Genomic DNA, 26,883 nt, shown 5'->3' with positions numbered 1-26,883 from the left:
TTAATAAAAGACAAAGTTTATTTTCCAAGGTTTTAGTCACTACAGATATGCAAGAGTAGAATTTTTGTACTCAATACAATACAATCACAATGGCTACAGAAAAGACTAAGATTACAAAAAATGCCAGCATTGAGTCAGAAGGTAACTCTCAACTGACATAACTTAGAAGCTGTAGAGAGCAACAGAACAGAGACCCATTAAAAACCTTGATAAAGAAGGTCTGAAAAAGTGAAGACAGATACTGTAAGGCAATATAGCATAACACAGTATGGGCAATTTTGGAAGCATGCAGTGAAAGGTGCAGACTCACCATCTGCTGCACTTTGCACAGAAAGATGTGTCAGCTTTCCTAAGTGTTTATCTTGAAGCCAATCAATTTGTTTGCAAAGGCTCCAAGAAACAAGGCATAACACATTCTTGAGAGGATACCTCTCTGTTAGTTCCAGATGTTTGCAAGACCATGTACAGGAGGAGTGGTGTTATTCTGAATTTTGCCTCTACAGAATACAAGAAAATACTAAAGGAAATTGAGAAGACTTCAAGCAATCTAAAAAATCTAAACCATAAAAGCAATGCAGAAAGTATGATTTTTAAAAAGGACTGTTAAACATCTTTGTCTATTACATGAATTGGCATCTTAGAAAAGCATCTTTAAGATCTTTAAGCATCTTTAAAAAATCTTCCACAATGCAAATCTTGCTATAAAACTGAAGCACAAGAACTGATGGCTAAGAAAGCTTACTATGAAACCTAAGTATGTCCCAGCCCCGAAGTAAGAGTACTGGTGGTGTTTTGTGTACAAGTGCACGTGTACGTCACACTACTCGTGAAAAGCTTCAAGGCGCAATCTCTTTGGATCTTCTGGGTGCCTCAGGACCATTCCATATCGCAGCAGCAGCTCAATATAAGGTGGCCAAAATGACTCATCGATTGTTACATAAGGGTCATGTGGTGTGGTCATTAATTTGTTTATCAGAATCTGGAAGACCAAAAGGATAAGATTTAGGAAATTAACAAAACAGCTAGATTTTTTATCTCCTTTAACCAAATTTATACAAATTATTGTAATGTAGGCAATATAAGAAATAAAGGACTACAGAAGAAATATTAAGAGCTGTTCAAAGTAGAAGTAAAGAAAAGGACTTCCAACTAACTTCATAATATCTTTTTTAATGTAAAAAAATTAGAACCAGAATCCTCCTTTTATCCAGAATAAATATCGACTAAATTCCTTATCTCAATACAGAATTAGTTAACGGAGTTAAAAACAAAATCAATTTTGTAATTCTTTTTCAGTTCATGGAGACCGTGTTCATGGCCTCATGATATTGCTCATGGGGAATACTGCACACATTACAGATTAAATAATCTTACCCATTCCATGGTGCTCTTTCTATTCATCCTAGATGTTTCATCTTTCTACTCAGAGCTTTTAAATGTTATACTTTCCCAATTTCAGTAAGTACAAGATATTGTCTGCTAAAGACAAACTCAAAATCCTTTTACTACCAGATTTTTCTTTTTTTAACTCACTGCTACTAAAAAAAAGACCCAAATAAACAACTGTTCTTCTTTTTCAGAAAATTCTGAAGAATTGTTCTAGTTAATATCTTTTGTACTTCCAATTATGAGAATTTACTCCAAATGCATTATTTTAGACAAATTTTTACTTGTCTTTTCTGACACCTGATATTCCAAAATAGCCTTTATGGCTGCAACTCTTATGTGTATCTAAGAAAACATTTTCAAATTTAACAGGGACTTGAAGCGAGAAGCACACTACTCAACAAAGAAAAACCTTCCAGATTACAAGGGTAAGGGACATTGACACTTTAGGTCAGGATAGTTAAAATTTGAAATTAGTCTGAATTTTTCAAATAGTGTGTTCTTCCAAATGGAAGTCAGACATTACTTGAATATGTTCACATTTTCAGGAGATTAACAATATCAGCAATTTTAAAGCATTAGAAGAACTTTAAAATTCTTGTTCCATGAGGGCTGTGGCTATTCTAAATTCTGATCTATTTTCAAGCTCTGCCTGATTTGGCATTAATGGGTATGCTGAGATATGTGAAGCATGTAAAATGATTTTGATCATGTAAACTCAAAGCCTGGGCTTTAAATTAAAGTACAACAATATGATAGTGATCAGATAAGAGCATCTTAGTACCAGAAAGTTTTTATCCGTCAAGTTTTGCCTCAATAAAAGAATTTTTTCCCCAGGGCCATCTTACATATAGATGTTTAGAACTGTCTAAGGAGGAGGAACAGGAGAATTCACTTCAAACGCTACATTTAAGACAAGAAGGAAAATTATGCTTTGCAATTCAAATTTATAAATTGCACTGTAAAATAAAAATTCATACGAAGCAATGCTTGTATACCTATAAAATCAATTAGGAATGCATGAATTGGATTAATTGATTTCTTCATATGAGTTAATAATCCAGTAAATACACAAGACTATTGGTCTTTCTGAGGCTACACATTAATTGGTCCTTCTGTAACTGTTAATGTATATTTCAGAAATATTTTTCTTGAAACAGTACAAAATAGAGCATGAAACGGGCCAATTTTTTTTGTTAAACATAGTATTTGTCTCTCCTAACATGAGCCACTAAGGCGCATAAAACTTCTTTGAACTAAACATTATAAAATCAAGAAATAAGAGACAACCATTCTCCAGCCTAAACTGAACATTATTGCCACACCTCCTGTAAAAATTGGGGGTTTAATTTGATAGGAATTAAAATAGGAAACTTGATTTAGATTCATAGAATGGTTTGGGTTGGAACGTACCTTAAAGATCATCTGGTTCCAACCCCCTGCCATGTGCAGGGACACCTTCCACTAGGTCAGGTTGCTCAAAGGTTGCTCAAAGCCCCGTCCAACCTGGCTTTGAACACTGCCAGGGATGGGGCATCCACAGCTTCTCTGGGCAACCTGTTTCTGTGCCTCAGCACCCTCACAGCAAAGAATTTCTTCTCAACAGCTTATCTAAATCTCTCTTAATTTAAAACTATTCCCCCATGTAAAAAGTTGCTCTTTTTATAGGCCCCCTTTCAGTACTAGAAGGCTGCAATGAGGTGTCTCCCTGCAGTCTTCTTGAAGACACAACATTCGTAATCATCCTAGATTAACTATATTAATGCCCTATACTGTTAATTTATCTTTAAAATAAACACTCTATTATTATTATTACTATCATCATCATCATTATTACATCTGAGTATTTAAAAATTCCTCAAATCTCTACATAGTAAAAACATCTTACCTCTAAAATTTCGTGTATTGTTATCAGTTCCACAGCTGGCTCTGTAGAAGAGTTCTGGAAAGATAACCAACCCCTCCCAGTCAAATTAACAAAACCCCAAACCAGTCAGGAAAAATGTTAATTGATGAAGTAAAATAATCACACAATTATTTGATTGCATAGTACTCAATAGATGAAAACTTTTACTTAGATTTAGTCCTGACAGAAATACAAGGTAGCACTTAAATCTACGAGTTCAAAATCCTATGCTTCAAATGTAACATTTTTTGAATTATTGAGATTAATCTAAAGTGATCATAATGTTTCTATCTGTTTTAATTTAAATAAAACCAAGTAGATCACATTTATAATGTAGTACAGAAGGTTCTGTGAACAAGATTTGTTGGGGAAAAAATATTTTACATAAGCTTTAAATAAATGTTTAGAATACAAATTTGACACAACTCAAGACTTCATTTCATAGTGCTTTAATATTTTTTCATGACTTGACAATGAATACTTATTTGCTTTGCATTCAGCTAAAAAAATTATCAAGGTTAAGAAATAGAACAGTTAAAGACTTTGGGTGGAAAAAAAAGGCAATGATAAAATATCACTAGAAAATTACTTGTTTTCCTTTGTAGCAAGCAAATCAAGCCATTTGTCTATAAAGTGATAGAGATTCCTTTGGCAGCAATCTGGATCTGCTTGTACTGTTGCACGGTAAACCTGATTCTTTAATTTTTTGGTTTTATTCTTTTTTCCCATGCACTTCAATTTCAACAAAATAAACGAGATAATATACCACTGGCTTTCTCAGCATTGCTGTTGGATATGTCAATTTAGGTCCTAAGATATTAACAGGTGTGCAGCACCTTATACAAACTCCACTTCTGGAACAGAAGAAGAATACAAGCAAAAAAGAAGAATATGTAAAAGGAAAGTCCTGAATCCTTTTTTCCAGTCAGTTTGTAATATTCTCACCTGCAGAGAGTCAGAAGTTTCAGCTTCTATGGAGAGCCTGCTCCACGGAAACTCTGCAAATCCTGGAGCTACGGCCCAATAACATCTATCTATGTGCCTTTATCTTCATACTCGGCTGAGGAAATAGAATCTACACTATCTGCAAAAAGTTCCTTAGAGCAAACATGAAGGTACTTCACAGCCTCTACTGATGTGTTTCCCTGGTCAAAATTACTACTAATACCATAAGTACCTCTGATCAATTAATGCTTATTAAGTCACTTTAAGCAGGATGCTCAGCATTTCATTATTTAGCCTGGAAGACATCTTCTTCACCCTTCCAATCAGACAATTTGCATAAACAATATTCCTCAACCTCTGATTCTTCATATTATTATCTTGAAAAAAAGAGTATTTTTTAATCCTAGATTTAAAATGCAAGATAATTGTCACTACAGTCACTACCTATACTAAAGGTGTTGGGCCATGGCAATGGAAGCCAACCTGAGCTGCTGTGACCCAGTCTTCACTCCCACTCCCAATCTGACATGCATGTGCCAGGTGAAAGGAGGGCGGAACCACACCAGTGAGGCTTGGAGCAGTTCAGACTATGCTGCAGCCATGTCCTACAGACATCAACCCTGCACATTTGCCCTCACACAGAACCACTGTGAACACAAGATGCCTCCACAAAGTGAAGCAAAATTATTGATGTGCAGAGTTCGGTGCTGTCAGACTGTTGAACCAGTCTCACTGCTGATAAAAGAAGTGAATAAGGGGTTCTCCTGAATCAACATAGCAGCAAATTTAATTGCCAGTGATTACAATGTGTATTTCTGACACTCAGTAAAACAATGTAGGCAAAAATGGCTGGCTGTCCTGCCTTCTCAATTATTCACTTAGATGCAGATTAGGGGGGGATCTGTAGTTAAGCCAAGTGATCCAAGTGAGTCAAAAGATATAGAAAAGCTATGAATTCACAAAGCATGAAAAGAAAGAAAAAAACTTGTCAGAAAACAAACTGTGTTTAAGAGTTCAGGAAATGCATAAATAAAATTTAGACTAAGGGAAGATAAAACCTTGTGTTGAAATAAATCAGTCATTTTTTTGTTTAAGTGATTGGTGACAGCCAACATGGCTTCATTAAAGACCAATTGCACCCAACAAATTTAGTGGCCTTCTCCAACAGAGTTACAGTGTTTGTGGAAAAGGGAAACTGATATCGTCTACTTGGACTTGTGCAAAGCATTTGACACTGTCCCACATGAGATCCTTGTTTCTAAACTGGAGAGACTGAGAGCAAAATGTCATATTTGCTAACAGCAGGAAACAAACGCATGGGTATGCAGAAAAAACTAAGATTCAACAAAATAAGATGTTTAAATACTTTGAAAATGGACATCATGTCTTGACATCTCCATTCGATATTTTTATGTGCAAAACCAAGATTTTTTTTTTTTTAAAGCTCAGGATTCATTAGCTGCAAATTACAGACAGAAAAAGACAAGAGTGTAATTAGTTGCTTTGGTGATGGGTATGAGCTAGTAGTTTTGTTTATAATATTGTTTCTTAGCAGGTTGCAAAAAAGATGAATCCAAGTGAAAACACATAGAAAATGGGTATTACTACGATACGTTAGGGAATTGAAAAATACTATCTTACAGGAGAACATAAAGGCATTGCTAGTTCAATTAGCAAAACAAAGAAAGAGAGGGTATGAGCTTGCTGCCTATAAATATATCAGGGGCAATAAACGCAAGAAAGAAACAGAGCTATTCTAAGGAAAATTCTGGTGTAAGAATACCAGTGGATCTGTGTTAGACATGGATAAATTTAGACTGGAAGCTATGAGACAGTTTCTAACCATAGTACTGAAGTACTAGAAGAAAAAAACACAGTAGAAACAGTAGTAGAAAAAATTATTTGTTCTAAAATGAAGCTCAACGATAAAGAAATTATATTATGTAGTTATCTGAAATAACAGGGAACTGGATTAAAGAAATCGTTTCTACTTCTGTAATGTTAAGTGTGCCTGAAATCAAAATCAAGCTCTGCCTTTTTTCATAGCTTTTTTGTATCTATCAAATAGTAATGGTAATAGTTTTATTTTTACTGCACACTTTGAATTTATTATGCAAAATACTCCCTGGCTGCCTATTTTCCCTGAAGTTTTAAGATAATTTTTGACCCAGTTTTCCTGAACAAAATCTGATGGTTAACATTCCAAACTATGCTATAAACACTTTTCCTTATTGTTCCAAAAACATTTTTAGACAATTAAAATTTGCTTTGCCAAGGAAAATAGGAATCTACTTGCCCAGTCAAGTAAAAAAGAAAATGAGTCAATTTGGACTGAACCCCACACCATTTCCAAAATTGGCATAGCTTGCAGTTCAGTAAGAAATACAATACATTGCTATGCATCTCATTGGGTAAAGGATATATGCATTAAGAAAAGAAAATATCCAGCTGGAAACAGCCTTAAACAATATAAAACAACCTAAAAAATAGAAATGAAACCTAGAGGATCAACTGTAAGAACTATGCTTATTTCAAAATACAACTGCAGATTCAATGGTAGTGACTTTAAACAGATATTGCATCTAAATAAATATAAATTGAACATTTCAAATTTAATAGGTAAAGAAAAGCCTTACCTTGTTTTTAGTATTTTCACCTTTCTCTGGAGGGGGAAAATGTTCATCCAGGAATTCACCCAAAGCACTCAAAAGTTCTTTCTTATAGGTCTTTAATTTAATTATTTTATTTTTCAGTTCATCAAATCCTCTCATTTTCAAACTAATAGTAAAAACATAGCAATAGAACATGGGATCAAATGAAGTAATTAAAAAGTCCTTTATAAGTAAAAAAATCCCCACTTATTCTCTATTATTATAAATTCAACATTTTTGATCACAGGATACAGCAGCATTACTTCCATGTTTCAAATATAGATTACTGAGCAATTATTTGATCTATTAAACAAAACAAGGAATACATTTTAAGAGTTTTGTTGCTCATTTGCTCTTCTCGATATTTAAATTCTTCAATTTATAACTCGAAAATGTAGAAATACCTTTCTGTGGAAGGTTGTTCAACTTGGGTTTTTATCTCTTCTTCAGCTTTACTATAAGTATCTAGTATCTGTTCCTGTTCCTCACACCACTGCTGTTCTCTTTGAAACATGAAAAGTAGGAAATGGCACAAAAGATAAATAGTTTCCCTGGGCAGTCAAAAAAAAAATTAAAAAAAGCTTACAGCATTCCTAAATCCAAATTATTGTATTACCTTTCCAGATCTTCTTGCAGCTTTTTATTCTTTAACTGAACTGTTGACAGCACCATTTCAAGATCACTTTTTATTTTCTGCAACTATAAAAAAATAGAAATTAAACTACTTTTTGCAGGTAGCCCAGTATCTGCTCTATGTAAGGCTACATCTGTAAATCTGATAAAGAGGGACAAAATCATCTGCAATTTCTTAATAAACATTAAAATCCAGTTTAAAATGCAGGAGCTATTCAAAATGTCACTGTAACCAGTTGCTCATTAGTGTCGAAGCTTACAGAGCTTGAAGCAGATTGTGGAGCACACACATGAACTGCTCAGCTGATGAACAACTGACGAGAAAACGTCTACAGCACCGGGGGTCTATTGTCTAAATGACTGCAGCTGCTGGCAAGAAGGAATCCTTACTAACTGTACCAACATAAAATGTGTAGAAAATGAAGATGCTGCAAAGGAAGACTAACTGCATCCATGAATTAAATGACCCTCAGTGCTAAGGACATATCTGGGACAGGAAATATGTACAAATAAAACTACTGTAGTCATAAGCTATAGGCATTGCTGAATCTAGGGAACAGTGGACTCTCAGTGGGCTGGGTCTTTCATTACAGAATCACAGAATGGGTAAGGCTGTGTTGAGGAACACATTCAGAGCAGGTAGCTCAGGGTGCAGCTGCAGTGGGAGCTGCAGGTTGAGCTCTGGCTTGAGCTCTGGCAAGAACCCCTGGAAAGAGGCCATGAACTGCCAACTCTTTGCAGAACAAGGGGCCCGGGGACCTGTGGCCCTGCCAGGTGAGGGGACATTGAGACATGGTTGATGACACCTGGACTTTTCCATGTTTACACTGTGAGGGTATAAAAGCCTTTTGGCTTTGAGGGTATAAAATTCCTTTGTTCTGGGTCCCTCCTCAGAGGCACCCAGCTCAAGCTGTCATTTTGTTATTATGCCACAATTAAATTATTTTAAGGATCGGGATGTGTGAGCCTAAGGGAAGAAGGAGACCTGGAGTTGAGCTGGTAAGGAAACCTGATCCGACTGTGTGAGCGTGGGGTGTGTATCTGCAAATGGGCCTAGTGACTGACACAGTGGCTCCTGGATTGTTGGACAGGGAAGTTTCCTTAACCATTGTGTGGGACCACAGTGGGTCATCTGGTCCAACCTCCCTACTCAAGCAGGGTCATCCAAGAGCACGTGGCACAGGTTGCATCCAGACAGTTCTTGAGGAACTCCAGTGAGGGAGACTCCACAACCTCTCTGGGCAACCTGTTCCAGTGCAGAGTGAAGAAGCTCTTCCTGATGTTCTTGTGCATCCCATTGCCTCTTGTCCTATTGCTTGGCATCACCAAGAAGAGCTTGGCTCCATCCTCTTCAGATACTTGTTTCAGTTGATGAGGCCCCTGTTAGAGCACTATGTTCTTCTACATAATAAAGTTTCTAACAGTTTCTGCTTTTTCTATTATAAGCCTATGACTTGGATGTATTTTTTCTGCTTCCATACAAAATAGGAGCACTTGAGAATTTAGCTCAAAGAAATAAAAATTCTGAAAATATGCTACAGAAGCAAATATGCTCCATATATACATCTGAAAAAAACCTGGAATCCTCAAACATCAGACCAACATGCCATATCTATACAGGCAAATCAAAGTGTGTAATCTAACAACTTTTTGATAGTGACTCTTAACAGCAGTTGAGTTTGCTGTTGTGAGTGATACTAGAAAGCATTAGACATAGGAATATTCTCAAGTCACATAGCATTCCTGTGTCCCATCAATATAGTGTAATGTTACCTACAAGACATTCTTGATTTGCTCTTTCTTCCAATGGAGGAATTCAACAAACTACTTGCAAGTTATTGCCACAGAACTCAATGTCTAAGATAACTGACTTTTCCCTGTAACACATAATATTACATAATTTTTTATTAAGTATGAAATGCAATATGTTATAACTTCTTGTTAAAAAAAAATACACACGAATATCTTAAAGGCAGGTGTCAAAGGATAGGGTCAGGCTCTTTTCAGTGGTGCCAAGTGATAGGACAAGGGGCAACAGGCACAAACTAAAATACAGGAAGTTCCATCTGAAAATTAGGAAAAACTGTTTTGTTGGAGGGTGACTGAGCACTGTAACAAGCTGCCCAGAGAGGCTGTGGAGTCTCCTTCTTAGAAGATATTCAAAAGCCACCTCAACACAATCCTGTGAGGCACTCAGGGACAGGGTTTAGTGGTGGATTTGGATGGTTGGACTTGAGGATCTTAAAGGTCTTTTCCAACCTATGATTCTGTCTCCAGAGGTCCGTTCCAACTCCAGACATTCTGTGACAGAGTCCACTTAGCAATTAAAATTCAGCCATGGATCATCTTGAAACACTCAATTCTGAGTGGATCTTCTTGCCCAAGCACTTGTGCAATGTTAAATGAAGGTAATCTTGAAAAGTAGTGTGTAGGCTTCAGCCCTGGAAATGGGCCCTGTTGCATGATGTTAAAGATGACAGCTAAATCTTTGCAAGGCATGGTCATCACTCTCCTTGGCACAAGACTTCTGTCTCCTGGTGGCACCCAGCACAATGGGACTCCAATCCTGAGTGAGGCCTTGGAGCATTAATGTAGCAGGGATGTTGATTATCACACCATTTTCGTTGCATGCAGATGAGTTTGTTGAGCTACTGCGATTAGATGGCGTATCCAGAGGCAAAATACTGTCTATTGTGCATTACCCACTGACTTGTGCAGTAAGTCAATTTAAACCTCATTCATCACAACTAGGTAATTTTACTAGTTATACTACAGGGAAAAAAAAAGCATTAGAACAACAAAAATGGTTGAAGGAAAATACACAGTATTTTAGCAGTAGTCCACCCTAGGAACGGTCATAGGAAAATGCACTAATTGTATATACTGATTTTCTTTTTTCCCCCCAAAAATTTTATTATCTCTTACAAACAAAAATACTTACCTCTTCTTTTCCTAATTCTAACAGTACATCCGGATGGGTAGAAATTACTGAAAAATAAAATGAATTGGTTATTTTTTGCACTGGATGATAAAGGTCTATTGATACTGAAAAGCAGCTTGGCTAGAGAGAAATCTCTGTACCTTCTAAAAAACATTTTGGCTGTCAGCAGCAGTTTAACCACATGCTGTGGTATCCTGCTGGGCTAACCTACTAACACTATTCAGCAAGTTAAATTACACTGGAAAAAGTGCAGTGTTACTGCTTGTGTGTCATTTTTTTATACTGAACTAGCTCCAAGTACATTGGTGTAGGTACATAATGAATGAACACCACATTTCTATATACTTCAAGACAACTGAGCCTGATTTTTTCAGCAGAAGGCATTCAAACAACATTACCAATGTGGGCAATCAAATTCTTCCAGTCTTCCAATTCCTTGTTAAACAGCCTCCCAAATGCTTGATCAGGACTACAGAACTTAGTTTTAATAACTTCAGAAGCATGTCACCATTCTTACTGTTCACAAGAACAGCTATATATAGGGAGATTAAAGGTCCAGCAAGGCCAATACCCTAACTCCAACCCTGAGCAACAGCAATATCTAAGGGAAAGCAAAGCACAATTCAAGAACATAGAAATGTTTCCCCAGAATGCTTCTACAAAATGCAGTGATTTATGACTCATGCATTTTCAGAATAAAAATGGAATTCTTGTATTTTACAGCATTCAACAGACTCCAGTCAATTCTCAGATCCATGTCAACTTGCAGCTTCTGCATAAACATGACTTCTTTAAAACTATTTCAATACACTAACAGGAGATATATGAAAGCTATTCTAACAGATTTAAATCTTTATAAGACAGATTTTTTTGTGCAAGTTTGGGCTTGAAATCGCTAATCTTACAAATAATTATTTAAATAAAAGAATGCCTTTAACAAAAAGAAAACCCTTAACCCTCTCATGACAGCATTAAACATCTCCTAACTACATACAGTTGATTTAATAAATTCAGAAAAGTACTTTCTTTGGTAATGTTATATTACTTGCCTCAACAAATTTTAAGAAGCTTTAGATTAGTAGTTTTAAAAGCACTGTTTGTTCTCAGATGAAAATCAGAAAAACTACTGACTTAAAAATGCACTATATTAAATGCTTCAATAAAATTCCTTTTACTTAGAGAATTACTGTTCCTACATCTTGACACAAAACTTGAGTACTGTGCTCCCAAATTAAGCTTAAGAGCTGTGGGAGATAGTGGTCTGTGCTTTATTAGAGTAAGATTTGTTTATTTACATGAATATCCTACCTACACGTGATAAAATTCATTGGTGCACTTTTATTCACATTCATTGGCATATTTGAAAAAACCCATACAATTCTTCCCCCTGCCCCTTCCTGCTGACGTGATCTTTATAAGCCCTCCCTTACCAATTATTATCAATTTCTACAATTGCCTTATAACACTTCTTTATTTCTAGATACCTAATCCTGAGCTCATACTTCCCATTCAATGTTCACATTGCGTGAGTATCGGAATAGAAGGCCCTGTCTTCCTGGAAAAGAAATCACTAACCATAAGTTAGTGAAGGAACAATGCAGATCTAAAACCTTGGGACAACACACTTATGCCAGCTGCTGCTGTAAATTCATGGGTTGCTCATGGGTTGCTCAATCCACTATCAGTTAAATCTTTTTCAGTTGTTTTCACAATCACTACACTTGCAAAAGTCAAACATCAGACAGAATTGCCCAGTGATACACAGTACAATTACGAAGCAAAATACTACCAGATGCTAGGAATGTAAAAGCAACTACTATGCACATGTTTACACAGAAACTCATACTAAAATAAAACAAAAAGTTATTTGGCAGAATACTGCTATTTTGCAAAGAAAAACAGCAATTATGCAGAGACGACAACTGCTTTAAATGGTTTAAAATATGGTTGCTTTCACTTCCTTATTTTGCAAAGGCAAAAGTTAAATTCTATTTTTATAAGCCAAGTGCCTTTAAAAAAGTTTTAATTCAGCTGATTTAGCAGATCTAGAGCTACTTAAATAATACCAGAAAGCGGGAATGAAAAAGAGACTAAAGTAAAAGCTTCACAAAAATAAAATTTGCATCGTGAATTCAAGTCTGTTTGCCAATATTGTGCTCAAAAAAAATGCAGAATTGCCAAGTTATAACCTCTGAAAATAAGGTTTAAGATTGAAATGCTGACAGGCCCTCATTTACAGGAAATGAACTGGCCACTACTAAAAGCAGAAACCAAAGCAACAAGACAGCCTGACATTCATGCTCCATTAGTAAATTGTATGAAATCAGTATTTCTGCTATTTCTAGTTAGATAAAATCAGACAATGTTTTCAATTAAATAATTCCTCCTTCAAAAGAAATAGTAGGTAGAAAGAAGCCAAGACGGAGAAATAAGCAAAGTGGACTCCTTGTTTTCATACAAGCACCATAACTATATTCAAATTCTTAGCAGCAACTTTTTTTTCTTCCACTGGAAAGGGAGCCAAAAAAGGCAAAAATTTGGCTGTGGAGTATTAATTATAAATAGATAATTTCTCTATTACAAAAATAAGATTCTAATAAGAAATATTATCATCTGAGAATAAGTAAAAATGGTTGAACAAAGCGAGTCATCAAGCCAAAAAAAATAGGCCAAGGATATTTCTAAGCCAATAGCTTGAAGTTAAATATACATATTTTAGTAAGGAAATATAACGGCCAGGTATTTTACCCAGATAAAAACTAGGTGCTTTCAATTAATTTGCTTTAAACCAGCAGCTTATTCATGAACAGCGGCCAGGAACCAGTATGTCCCAAAGTCATTCAATGACATGCCTTTGGTCTACATACCTCAGCAACATTGGAGGTTGACAGTTCTTGGAGTGAGGCTTACAACACTGAACTATGAATTTATTCTAATAGAGCAAAAATACCTATTTATAAGAAAGAAAAATATTTTTTTCCCAGCGTCTCTTATTCGATGGTGATATGCAGCAAGTATATAGAATTTGAAAGAATTTGGAGAACTGCCTCTAATCTGAAAAGGTATTTCCATTTGGCTAAATGACAAAACATTGGAAATCACCATGTGCTGTCTAGAACACATTCCTCTAATTTTGCAAATACTATAAAACCAAGCCTCTATTGGCATAAAAATACTCAAATGAGTCGATATATTAATTTAAAGATTGGCTAGAAGTTTTACTGGATTGACAGGTGCTAACAGGTCCTTGACAGGAGACATAACTGGGAGTACTACCAGAATATTAATGATAGTGTAGTGGGAACTGTTTTAGGAATCTCCATATGGGACATCTGAAAACAAAGATTACTTTACTCACACTTAGATCCTGAACACTTTTATTGCCAGTGTCTGGCCACATCAGCCTTGCAAGAGTGTGAAATCAGCCAGCACTTATGCTTATGTACAAAGAGAATTTTGAAGAACTGAGGAATTCATACCTTTTGACTGATAATGCCTAACAAATATAAGAACTACCACTAGTCTCAGTGGTTTGTGCTTCTCAGGATCAGTAAGCATTCTGGATTCCTGTTGATTAAAAATTCTAGTGTCTCTTACCACTTTATCTTGACCTGAAATCTCCAATCCCTGTGTTCCGGTTTGGCCAAATTTAGAAATATATCCTCTGAGAGAAGGCACAACCACCCCTCCCCCACCAGGTTCGGGAAAAAATAAATTTTCCTCGAAGGAAAGTGAAGAAGATAAAACTATTTATTTACCAAACACACGGGAAAGGAAAATAATGTTAGATGGTAAAATCTTTCGCTGTAGAGGAAAAAACCTGGGAAAGTGTTAAGAGTCCTCCCTTTGGTCTCCTCGGAGCTGGGGCTTGGCCCAGGGCCAGGCCCTCTGTGCCCGATGGAAAGTCCTCCCGATGTGCTCTGATGTTACAGCAATCAAGCAGTCCAGTAGAAAAGGGAGCAAATCCGAAATTCCAGAGAAGGAAAAGTTCAACTCTCAGTCTCTCTCTCCGGAGAACAAGAAACTGGAAAAAAACTGGCCAAAAGCTGACTGGAAAGCCGCAAGCCGGGTGCTCCCTTGCTCCCCTGCCGCAGCTGGGAAAAAAAAACCTGCTATCTTTATGTGACCTTGAACAAGCTGCAAACTGCTTTGAGAAAGTTTTGCTCAGTTTTTTTCCTTCCCCCTCTCAGGCTTAGTCCAGAGGCATAGAAAGGCACAAAAATTAATTTCTGGGCATAGGCAGCGATATGGGATACACATCATAAGGTCACCCCAAGACACCCTGTTAATTCAAAATAGGTATTTTACTACAGTGTAATGGGCTTTGCACTAAAAGTCTAACTTTCAACTAGCACATCATAAAACAACATACCTTTGTAAAATATTGATTTAAAAAAATCAGAGGATGCATGGTTAAAAATACATCTAGGCCAATTATTGTTAGCTTATTAGAAATACTTGCAAAGATGAAAAATGTATCGGTTTCTTAAAAGATAAAATGAAGACAATATTATTTGCCAAAGTAGTTCTGTTCTAAAAAGGAAATACAAATGAAAGATGGAGAAAAAACAATCAGACAGAAAAGAATATGGTGGGTAACAATACAATGAACTTTTCTTATTTGGTTAGGAGATCTGCTAATAGTTGTTTTTCCATTCAGCTGACTGATGAATGGTGGTATTAATCATGCATTTATTTGTACATAATCATACAACTAAGTTACAGTGGAATTCACTTTTAATTTCAAGTCAACTTAGAACTAAAGTGACAAAATTAATGAAGAAATAAACCATACATGCTGCTTTTTTTTTAGTTATTTCAATTTTTAAGTAGTTATAAAATGAACGTACAATCAGCAGACATTCAGTATACCCATGGCCTAGATGAAAGAAACTCTGCAGAAGTTTATATAAGCACCCTTTACAGGGAAACAGTTACTTACTTTCAGGATTTTGCACTTGCCACTGACGATGTTCTACTGTTAAAGCTTTCCATCGCAGCATTAACAAGGAAAGCTGTGTAACGAGAAGAAACATCGCTTGAAGTGTGTTGAGTTGCATTGGCATAAAATGAGGTAGAACAGGACAGAAATTATTAAGTTGATACAGTAGAAAGCAAAAGAGCATCTATTACAGCAGAACACTAATTCCTTAAAATACTTTACAGTCATTCGCAGGGATCAAGAAATGTTTCTATTATTTTTTCAAAGGGGAAAATGAGAAGGAGTCAGAGTTGGCAGAGTTGTGAAGGTCCTTCAGAGGAAGGTTCATGTAAGTAAAGAAATGCTTTCTAATGTCATCTCTGAACCTCCCCTCGCATATTTTTGAACCATTCCCACACATAATATCACTGGGTATCAGAGAGAAGATATCCCTGAGGAAGCAGCAGAGGAAGCAGGTAACCCCTCAGCTCCTTCTCTACAAAGTAGAGACGCCCAAAGTCCTCAGCAGTTCCTCACAGGACATGGCCTTCCAGCCCTCTCAACAGCTTTGTTGCCCTCCTCTGGATGCACTCAAGGACCTTCACAACCTTCTTAAACTTGTGGGGTGCAGAACTGCCCTGAGCACTCCAGGTGAGGCTGCACAGCACTGAATACAGTGGGATAATCCCTCTTTTGTCACTGGCAGTGCCATGCTCAAGCTCCCGGGATGCTGTTTGCCCTCTGAGCTGCCAGGGCACACTGAGGGCTCACACTGAGCTGCTGTCAACCAGCACCCTCAGATCCCTTCCTGCAGGGCTGCCCAACAGCCACTCCTTTCCTGCTTTATCCTTGTGCCCAGCATTGCTCTCAAGTCCTAGATGCAGAATCCATCATTTATTGTTATTAAATGTCATGCCATTGATGACTGCCCAATGTTCTAAGCCAGCTAGATCCCTCTGCAAGGCTTCTTGTCCCTCAAGAGCGTCAACAGCACTGGTACAGTTTGGAGTCATCAGCCAGCTTGCCCATGGTGGATTCCAGCCCTTCATCCAAATCACTGATGAACACATGGAACAGAACTGGCCCTAGAACTGCACCCTGAGGAACACTGCTGGTGGCTGGTCACCAGCCAGATGCAGCCCCAGTCACTGCACCCCTCTGAGCTCTGCCCTTCAGCCAGGTCTTCACCCAGCACACCATGAACCTGCTCATCCCACAGATGGGCAGATGTCCAGAAGGATGCTGTGAGAGGCAGCATAACAATGACATTTAACAAGAAGAAATTATATATGCACTGGTTAGGAAATAGTCCAAATAGGTATTGAAGTTACACCCCCTCTCCTCCCATTTTGCTGCCTTTGTTAGTCATTTATTAGTTGCATTTTTCAAAGTTAGTAAGAGAAAATCTGTCCTTATCTCGATCCATGTGGCTTCAGTTATATTTCCTCTCCCCTGTCCAGATGAGGAGGGGAGTGGTGAAGAGCTAAGGTGGGCACCTGGTGGGCAGATAGGATCAAACCCACCACAGATGCACCTGCAGGAACTGGCAGGTGAAGTAGCAAAGCCACTATCCATCATATTTGAAAAGTCATGGCAGTCTGGTGAAGATCCCACTGACTGGAAAAGGAGACATACAACCGTATTATTAAAAAGAGATAAAGAAAGATCCAGGAACTACAGAGTGGTCATTCTCACATCTGTGCCGAGCAAGACCATGGAGCAGATCCTCCTCAAATTATGCTAAGGCAAGTGGAAAATTAAGAGGCAATTGGTGTTAAGCAACAGGACTTGAAGGGAAAATCACGCCTGACAAATTTGGTGGCCTCCTTGTAGTGGTTTGGTCCAAAATACTCATTACTGTTTATCTTCTGTGAGATAAGAATTAGGAGAAATGCAAAGCAGGCACCAAACTTGAAAGGATATAAAGAAGTTTATTAACAGACCTAAAAGAAGAAAAAAAAATTTATACCACCTTCAGAACTCTCCTCCTCCCCCCACCTTCCTCCCTTCTCCCACTGACAATGGAAAAAGACAACCCTTAAGATGTTCAGTCTGTTTACCACTTCCATAATAACCTTGTTCAGTCCATTTAGAAAGAGAAGTCTCTTCTTGCTCGTGCTATGAAAACAGTATCACAACGAGACAGCCACCCACTTCCAAATATTGTTCAGTCCATTTAGGAAGAGGAGTCTCTCTGCTCACATGTGAGTTCCTTCCCCTGACTTGCAGCTTTTCCCACAACTGCTTTTGAGGGTCCACTCTTGAAGTTTTTTGGGGTACAATTTTAAGGTTGAGCCATTCAGAAACAAAACCAGAGGCCCTTCTCCTTCCCTGGGAGCAAAGGGTCTTCCTCATCTTCATCGTTAGGACTATCTCTGGGAGCATCTCTAGGGACTGAGGTTTCTCCTTTCCCATTTGGAGCAAAAGTCCTCATCTGGTCCATCTCTAGGGACTGAGGTTTTCTCCTTTCCCGTTTGGAGCAAAAGTCCTCATCGTTTCCATCTCTCCCTGTCCAAACTTCTCATGAAATTACAGCTGCGTCAGCATCTGCCTATCTCAGCGCAGGTGCTTTTGCTCACGAGTTGAACACTCCACCCCCCAGATCTTCATGAAATTACAACGGGATACTCTGATATATCATAGCTTCACAACAGAATTTCAGCTTTAAGCATCTCCTCTCTCTCTTCCCTCAGGTTTTCAGCTCTTCACAGCAATAAAAGGGTTACTCTCACCTCGGCCTTGCAGCTTTGCAGCTGGAATGTTGAATTTTTCTTATCGCAGTGGAGGGGGGGGGAGCCGAGCCGCTCCGGCTGCCCACGGCAAGGCAGTGGGGGGGTTCCACAGATGGAACAGGTCCATCGACTCCAGGATGGCCGTGGCAAGGCCTGGCCTGGCCCGAGCAGGGCCTGAGCCGGGCCCACTGGCCCCCACACGGGCCCCGCAGCCACCTGTCCCAGCGCCGGAAATGAGAGAGAGAGCTTGGGAGGGGAGTTTGTCTATTCTTAAGTGTGTATCACAGAGGTGGTCACAACTTTAAGTGGCTTAAAGAATTGTCCATATTCAAACTGGCCACCTGATAGGTTCTATCAGGTCCCAGAGGAAGCTGTAAGCACCCCTCAGCAAGGACATCCCTTCCGGGACTATGCTTGCTAACCTATGACACTCCTATAACAGGATTACAGCATTGGTGGATAAGGGAAGAGCTACTGATGTCATCTATTTGGGAGTTGTGCAAAGCATTTGACACTGTCTGGAACAACATCCTTGTCACTAAACTGGAGAGACACAAATTTTATGGACAGACCACTCAGTGGGTAAGGAATTGGCTGGATGGTCACACTCAGAGGTGCAGTCAACAGTTCAGCATCCAGGCGGAGATCAGTGATGAGATGCCGTTCCCTAGGCCTTGTTTCTGAGACAGGCACTGTGTAACGTCTGTCAGTGACATGGACAGAAGGATCAAGGGCACCCTCAGCAAGTTCACTGACAGCACCAGGCTGTGTGGGGCAGTGACACGCTGCAGGGAAGGGATGGCATCCAGAGGGACCTGGACAGGCTTGAGAGATGGGCTAGTATGAAACTCATGAAGTTCAACAAGACCAAGCACAAGGTTCTGTACCTGGGTCAGGGCAATCCCCAGCATCAATACAGGCTGACTGAGAGCAGCCCTGACAAGAAAGACTTCAGGATCCTGGTGGATGAGAAGTTGGACACATGCACTTGCAGCCCAGAAAGCCAATCATAATCTCTGCATCAAAAGCAGCATGGCCAGCAGGTCAAGGGTGGGGATTCTGCCCCTCTACTCTAGTGAGACCCCCACCTGGAATGCTGCATCCAGTTCTGGGGTCCCCAACATAAGAAGGATGTGAACTTCCTCAAGTAAGTCTGAAGGAGAACCACAAAGATGACTGCAGGGCTGGAACACCTCTCCTATAAAGACAGGTGAGGAGAATTGAGGTTGTTCAGCCTGGAGAAGGCTCCAGGGAGACCTTATAGCACCTTCCAGTACCTGAATGGGGCCTAAAAGAAAGGAGAGGGACTGTTTACAAGCACATGTAGTGATAGGACAAGGGAAAATGGCCTTAAACTGACAGAGGGCAGGTTTAGATTAGATAGTAGGAAGAAACTCTTTTATTGTGTAAGCACAGAGACACTGGAACAGATTGCCCAGAGAAGCTGCAGATGCCCCATCCCTAGAAGGGTTCAAAGCCAGGTTGGATGGGGCTTTGAGCAACCTGATCCAGAGGAAGGTGTCTCTACCTATGCCAGAGGGGTTAGAACTAGATGATCTTTAAGGTCCTTTCTAACCCAAGCCATTCTGTGATTCTATGGTCTTAACAGAAAATTAAATATTTTAAAAAAAAACACTGTCTTACCTTGGCATCTGATTGCAGCAGTGTGTCTTTTCCTAGAAGCATTAGCTTTCTCTGACACTTGGTAGAAAACAAATAAAACACAAAGAAAGTTTGTTTACTCTTCTCTTTTGTAAGAAAAAGCACAATTCTTAGAAATTTAAACAGAACTTTTTAAATATAGGAATAAAATAACTTTAACTTAGATCCTACCACATCCCTTATACCCTAACCCAGAAGGGCAAATTAAGAAATATTTTGAAATCATAGCACAGTAAAGTAGAACTTAATTAACCAAGAAGTAGAAAAGTAGCAGCTAAAGAAAAATGCATCATTTGAGTAAAAAGGCAAGTTACGAGGGAGAAGTTCATATGGGGAAAGGCATTGAACAGATGAAGAAAGAACATGAGAAATTGGGAAGAGTCATGGACAAGGCTGAACAGGGAAGCTACTGAGAAGTTAACACACTTTCTGCTACTCTTCTGGATCTCCAAGAAGAGCAATCACATTATAGTACACATTTTTAGTTTTAAGTAATTTAGGGCAGTATACTGTACAATTCAGAAGTAGTCTTATTTTTGGGAGTACACTACATCAGCTCCCATGACTGCAATGGGATATATATACAGTCTGAAATTCAGGCCACCACAAATATCCAAAGCATAAACAGGAGATACTTGCTAAACTCTCTTTTTTTTCCCGTCACCAATTTAACCTGCCCTATGACAAGGCAGGATGTATTCTACTAAACAGCAGAACTACTAAGCAGTACTTTGGAAACCTTGCTGTTAACGTTTGGATACCAGAACACTATATAGGATTTCTCCCACAAAAACTGCTCATGATGACATACAATCATTGGAACATTACATGTAACCATATAACCTAAGAGCTAATTAAAAGACTATTAGTTTAAACCTTTTGCTGAAACATCAGTGCATCCAGCATGGAAAATCAAAGTAATGAAAATCCTACTGTTTTTATCAACTTCCAAAAATAACACATCACTTCCTGTATTATTGCGGGCATGGTGGGAATGAGATACAAGATAACAAATATTTTCAATTAAATTCAAAATAGTAAACATTCAAATTTACCTTCTAATTTGAAAATTTGAAAGAAAGTTCAGGTCCTCTGAAACAGTGCCAAACAAAAGTTCAGAAACTTAGACATAGAATTGCCCGCCACTTGTTACATGCAAACTTACCCAAATACTCAACAAGAAATAAAGTCATGTTAGTCTTTTTGAATCAAATTCTGTAAAATTACTGCACTGAGTTGCCTGTACTTTGTTCTACTTTAAGTTTGGAAGTACTTTTACTTCAGTTTCTGATATTTTAATACTGTGAACCTACAACTCAGAACTCAAGTAAATAGCATGCAAGTACCATACAAAATTGAGTGAAGTGATTAAGACCCTGAAATTATAATTTAGAACATGACTTTTCATCAGACTCAGCAGAATCTTAAAGGAATAACAGTATTCCCTCAGAACTGATAGAAGCTTATCTTTTCTGGGAATCCTGTAAATAAAAATAACCAGCCCTAAAGTGTTATTGTTAGCATACTGGACCATGTATCGAGAGAAATATTAACCATGACAACGTAACTGTCAGTTTGCATAAGCCTATGCAAACATCATTGTCCTCCTCTGCCTCTCTCTCTTCCCTATTCTCTCTCTCCTTTAAGAGCCAAAGTACATGTGAACTGGAATCCCATCTTTTGTGAGACTAAAGAGAGAAGGGTCTCAGTATGCTGGTACTACCACAACAGAAGTAAATAGTTTAATTTTCCAAAATTTTAACATATGCTCCAATGCTACTAACTCATAACATCAGCACATTGACACTACAAGGCGTTCTTCACCCCTGCCAGCACTTCTACCTTTGACCTTTCTGAACATTTTTTTTCTTTTTTTTTGTTGTTTTGTTTATCTTTTGATTGTTTGGGGTTTTTTTTTGGTTGGTTTGTTTTTTATTGGTGGGGTTTTTTGGGGGGGGAGGGGGGGTGTGTTTGTTTGTTGGTTTGGTTTTATTGAAATGGTTTATTTGGAGGGATTGGGGCAAGCATCTGGTGAATAAAATAATTCTGAAAAAGGTTTATAATAAATCTGGTCTATCAATTATATTTACATACCTCTTCCATCTGCTTCCAAATACTCTCACATTCCTCCAGGAGTTCTTCCTTGGCATCTACAGGACCACCTGCGTCAGCGATTTCTGATAAGCATTCAGCCTATTAACAAGCAAATCGAACAGTTACCATGTAGATCTACAATAACTGATATCGGTTACCAAATCATATCTGCCACTTCAGATCAACTACGTAACAGAACAAACTCCCTTAATCCAAAGCTTTTAGCTAACTCCCCTGTAGTTCTAGAAAGCACCCAGTCATTAAGTAAAATCAGCTAACTATATAACTAAGTAAAATAAGAAGACACTAATAATTTACTTTTAAAACGAATGACAAGTGCTAAATTTTCATAACTGCTTTGATTATCTGCAATGGCTTTTTTTTATTTTCCAACAACTTTAATATAGAAACAATAAGAGAATCTCACATCTACAAAGACACACTCTACCTCTATATATCTGCAAACTTTTTAAGCAGTTACTTCTGCTCTGTCAATAAATGTACTAATCTATTTCTCCTTCATTTGAATTCAGAATATTTATAATTAACAAATTAAGCATCCTCAAAGTTACTAGAAAAACAAACAAAAGAACCTGAAAGATATACAGACAACAAAGGAAAGAGGGCATCTGGACAGCCAAAAGAAAAATCAACCCAAGTTAAATTAAAAACTTTGAGAAACTGTTGGGTCAGAAAGAAACACATACAAATTCAGAAATTTAATCCTAGTTATCTCAATTAAGAGATACCTGAATGACATCAGCAATTAAAAGGGGAAAAATAAGAAGGGACAACAACAAACAGGCTAGATGTACCAGATGCAGGAAGCCTTTAAAAATACCTTAGTGGATCACTAAGCCCACCAAACAGATTGAGATTAAATAGAAACATTAAAAATAGATAAAGATCTAAAGAAGAATTACACCTCTCCACCTTCTTAATGATGCACAAATTACTAACTCAATCTTTTGTTCTTTTTCAGAACAAAAACACAGCATCAGAGAAAATTATGTCAAAAACCCAATTTAAAAGGAGTAAAATATTCAACTAGTACTTCCAAAGTTCAAGTACCTCATAGTAAAGTGGATGAGGAAAGAAAACCAGAATATCTCAATGAATGCTGGAATTACACTAGAGAACTCAGAGGTAGCCAATACTTCTACTAAGTCTTCCTGGAAAACTTGTTGCATCCATAATTAAAAACGGAACACTACAAAATGTAGGTTACCATAATCTTTTAAGAACTAATGAGCATAGTTTTTGCAAAGGAAAATCATTATCTTCTAAAGAGTCTGGGAATGTCTCCATAATATAAAACAGAAGCAGTTCACATAATTTATTAAGACTTCTGAAATGCCTCCAGCAAACACCGCCCAGAAGAAACTAAGAAAGAAACAAAGCATTCTTAGTTTTTCCTCAGACAAAAAAAAAACTGTTAAAAGGAGGTAAACAAAGAGGGTCTGGGGGGATAGTGGGGAGGCAGAAGAAAAAAAGGAGTGGGAGAAAAAGAACCCCAGGCTATGGCAATTTGAAAGGGGTCTTGGAGTGGGATAAAAAACTATTCCCCCTGTGTGCTGTGTGCCCTACAATAATACAGTTCATCACCATGAAAGCATTGTATGAAATAAAACTCTGAAGAGAAAGCCAGAAAAAACTCCATCACCAATTGCGGGAAGACGAGAGGGGAGAGGAAACTGACAGCGGGTCTGTGAAAGAGACACGAAGGCACCGTGGGAAGCAAAACATAGGCAGGGTACAAATAACATCGCGAAAGCGGTGAGACAGAGAGCTCCCGCGCCCCCTACACGAACCCCTGCAACACAACAGCGGCGGGAGGACGTGAGGCAGGACATCCCCGCTCACAGGCGAGGGATGAACATCGCCCCTTCCCAGCCGGGAAGCCAGCACCCTCCCTACAAAGGAGCTCCGCGGCCCCAGCGGTCGAGAGCCTCCCCCCCCCCCCCCAGCCCCAGGGTATCAAAACGCCAGGATCCCCCCGAGCGCCGGGACCCACCCGGGATGCGCCGGGACCCACCCGGGATGCGCCGGGACCCACCCGGGATACTCCCGCCCCCCATTCCCGCCCGTTACTACCATGGCCGCTTCCCGCCGTTTGCTCCCAGCGCCTAAGTTACTCGCAGAGCGCCCGGCGCGGCGCGGCGCACAGCTGTGACGTCAGCATCACGGCGTCCGCCGAGCCCGAGCGCAAGCGAAAGCAGCAGGAGGCGGTGGCGGGCGGTGGGGATTCGGCGGCAGCGGACGAGGAGGATGAGGAGGAGCGCTGGGTTGGGCCGCTCCCGCGGGAGGCCGCGCAGGCGAAGAAGAGGAGAAGTAAGGGGAGGAGCGGAGCGCTGCCCCGAATCCCCAAGAATTCAGAAAACAAATCCCAAATAAATCAGGAAAAAATCCCCACAAATTCACAAAAAAATCCCCAAAAATCAGGAAAAAGTCCCCAAAAATTCACAAAAAACATCCCAAAAAATTCACAAAATATCCCCAAAAATTCACAAAAAAATCCCAAAAAATCAAGAAAAAATCCGCAAAAATTCACAAAAAATACCCAAAAATTCAGAAAAACATCCCCAAAAATTCACCAAAAAATCCCCCCAAAATCCGGAAAAAATCCCCAAAAATTCACAAAAAAAACCCCAAAAAATCCGGAAAAAATATCCCCCAAAATTCACGAAAATATCCCCAAGAATTCAGAAAAAAAATCCCAAATAAATCAGGAAAAAATCCCCAAAAATTCACAAAAAAAAAATCCCCAAAAATCCGGAAAAAGTCCCAAAAAATTCCCAAAAAAATCCCAAAAAATTCACAAAAAAATCCCCCAAAATTCACGAAAAAATCCCCAAAAATTCACCAAAAAAAATCCCAAAAAAATCACGAAAAAATTCCCAAAAAAACGGAAAAATATCCCAAAAATCAAGAAAAAATACCCAAGAATTCAGAAAAAACAATCCCAAATAAATCAGGAAAAAATCCCCGAAAATCAGAAAAACATCCCCAAAAAATCCGAAAAAATCCCCAAAAATTCACAAAAAAATCCCCAAAAATCCGGAAAAAATCCCCAAAAATTCACAAAAAAAATCCCAAAAAATCAAGACAAAATCCCCAAAGTTAACGAAAAAGTCCCCCAAAAATCCGGAAAAAATTCCCAAAAAATCACGAAAAAATACCCAAAAATCAAGAAAAAATCCCCAAAAATTCACGAAAAAATCCCCAAAAATTCAGAAAAACATCCCCAAAAAATCCGAAAAAATCCCCAAAAATTCACGAGAAAATCCCCAAAATTCGGAAAAAAAATCCCAAATAAATCAGGAAAAAATCCCCAAAAATCCCTAAAAAATCCCCAAAATTAACGAAAAAATCCCCAAAAAATCCGGAAAAAATCCCAAAAAATTCAGAAAAAAATCCCTGAAAAATCAGGACAAAATCCCCAAAAATTCACAAAAAATACCCAAAAATTCAGAAAAACATCCCCAAAAATTCACCAAAAAATCCCCCAAAAATCCGGAAAAAATCCCCAAAAATTCACATAAAAACCCCCCAAAAATCCGGAAAAAATATCCCCAAAAATTCACTAAAAAATCCATAAAAATCAGGAAAAAATCCCCAAAAATTCACAAAAAAAATCCCAAAAAATCAAGAAAAAAACCCCCAAAAATTGAAAAAAAAATTAAAAAAAAAATTGAGGAAAAATTCCAAAAGAATCAGAAAATTAAAAAAAATCTGGGAGAAATCCAAAAAAAATCAGGAAAAAATCCCCAAAAATTCCGGAAAAAAATCCCCAAAAATTCACAAAAACATCCCCAAAAATTCACCAAAAAATCCCCCAAAAATCCGGAAAAAATCCCCCAAAAATTCACAAAAAAAACCCCCAAAAATCCGGAAAAAATATCCCCAAAAATTCACAAAAAAATCCCCAAGAATTCAGAAAAAAAATCCCAAATAAATCAGGAAAAAATCTCCAAAAATTCACAAAAAAATCCCAAAAAATCAAGGAAAAAACCCCAAAACTTGAAAAAAAAATTAAAAAAAAAATTAAGGAAAAATTCCAAAAGAATCAGAAAATTAAAAAAAATCTGGGAGAAATCCAAAAAAAATCAGGAAAAAATATCCCAAAAATTAAGAAAATAAATCCCCAAAAATTCAGGAAAGAATTCCCAAAATTCAGGAAATAAATCTCCAAAAAGTCAGGGGGAAAAGAATCAAAATTTAGGGCGGGAAATGGGAAAAAATCCCGGATTTAAGGCGGGGCCACTTTTCGACATTTTGGGTCATTTTGGGGTCATTTGGGGTCATTTGGGGCCATTTTGGGGCTCATTTGGGGCCATTTTTGGCCATTTTGGGTCATTTGAGGTCATTTTGGGCCATTTTGGGCCATTGAGGGCCATTTAGGGCCATTTTGGGCCATTTTGGGGTCCTTTGGGGCCAATTTGGGGTCATTTGGGGCCATTTTGGGGCCACTTTTGGCCATTTTGGGCCATTTGGGGGTTTTTGGGGTCATTTGGGGTTATTTGGGTCATTTTGGGGCCATTTTGGGTCATTTTGGGGTCATTTGGTGCCATTTTGGGGCCTATTTTGGGCCATTTTGGGGCCCTTGGGGGCCATTTCGGGGCCATTTTTGGCCCTTTTGGGGCCATTTGCAGCTATTTTGGGGTCATTTGGGGCCATTTTGGTGACATTTGGGGCCGTTTGAGGCCATTTGGGGCCTTTTGGAGCCATTTCAGGGCCACTTGTGTTCATTTTGGAGTAATTTCGGGGCCATTTTTTGCCATTTTGGGGTTTCTGGGGTCATTTGGGGCCATTTTGGGTCATCCCAGAAAAATTCCCAAAAAATCTGTTGGAAAACCCCAAAAAATCTGTGGAAACTCCTAAAAAAATTCCTTGAGAACTTCCCAAAAACCCCTAAAAACCAAAAAAAAAATTCTGGAAAACTCCCAAAAAACCGGGAAACCCCCGGAAAACCCCTGGAGACCCCAAATCCTCCCGAAATCCCCCAAAACCCC

At 38.5% G+C, this 26,883-nt stretch overlaps 1 protein-coding gene across 2 annotated transcripts; it reads right to left on the bottom strand.

The window, feature by feature from the left end:
- LOC138102880 (centromere protein K-like) lies at positions 1–24,125 on the bottom strand. Of its 2 annotated transcripts, XM_069000650.1 has the most exons (10): positions 23,966–24,118; positions 21,872–21,970; positions 19,760–19,816; positions 15,405–15,477; positions 10,463–10,509; positions 7,505–7,587; positions 7,293–7,391; positions 6,874–7,015; positions 3,275–3,328; positions 1–979 (listed from the first exon to the last, which is right to left on the bottom strand). In XM_069000650.1, exons 1-10 carry the CDS (start codon positions 23,966–23,968, stop codon positions 821–823), a joined length of 816 nt encoding a protein of 271 aa, XP_068856751.1. In that variant the 5' UTR covers positions 23,969–24,118; the 3' UTR covers positions 1–820. The 2 variants fall into 2 exon arrangements, with proteins under 2 accessions (XP_068856751.1, XP_068856752.1); XM_069000651.1 differs by lacking the exon at positions 7,293–7,391 and having other exon boundaries at positions 23,966–24,125.
- Positions 24,126–26,883: the final 2,758 nt, after the last annotated feature.

This window comes from Aphelocoma coerulescens (genome assembly GCF_041296385.1).
Source record: "Aphelocoma coerulescens isolate FSJ_1873_10779 chromosome W unlocalized genomic scaffold, UR_Acoe_1.0 ChrW_unloc_scaf_3, whole genome shotgun sequence".
In the NCBI taxonomy this organism is placed as follows: domain Eukaryota; kingdom Metazoa; phylum Chordata; class Aves; order Passeriformes; family Corvidae; genus Aphelocoma; species Aphelocoma coerulescens.
The sequence above is the reverse complement of the archived record's forward strand: the minus strand, read 5'-3'. Positions and strand labels throughout refer to the sequence as shown.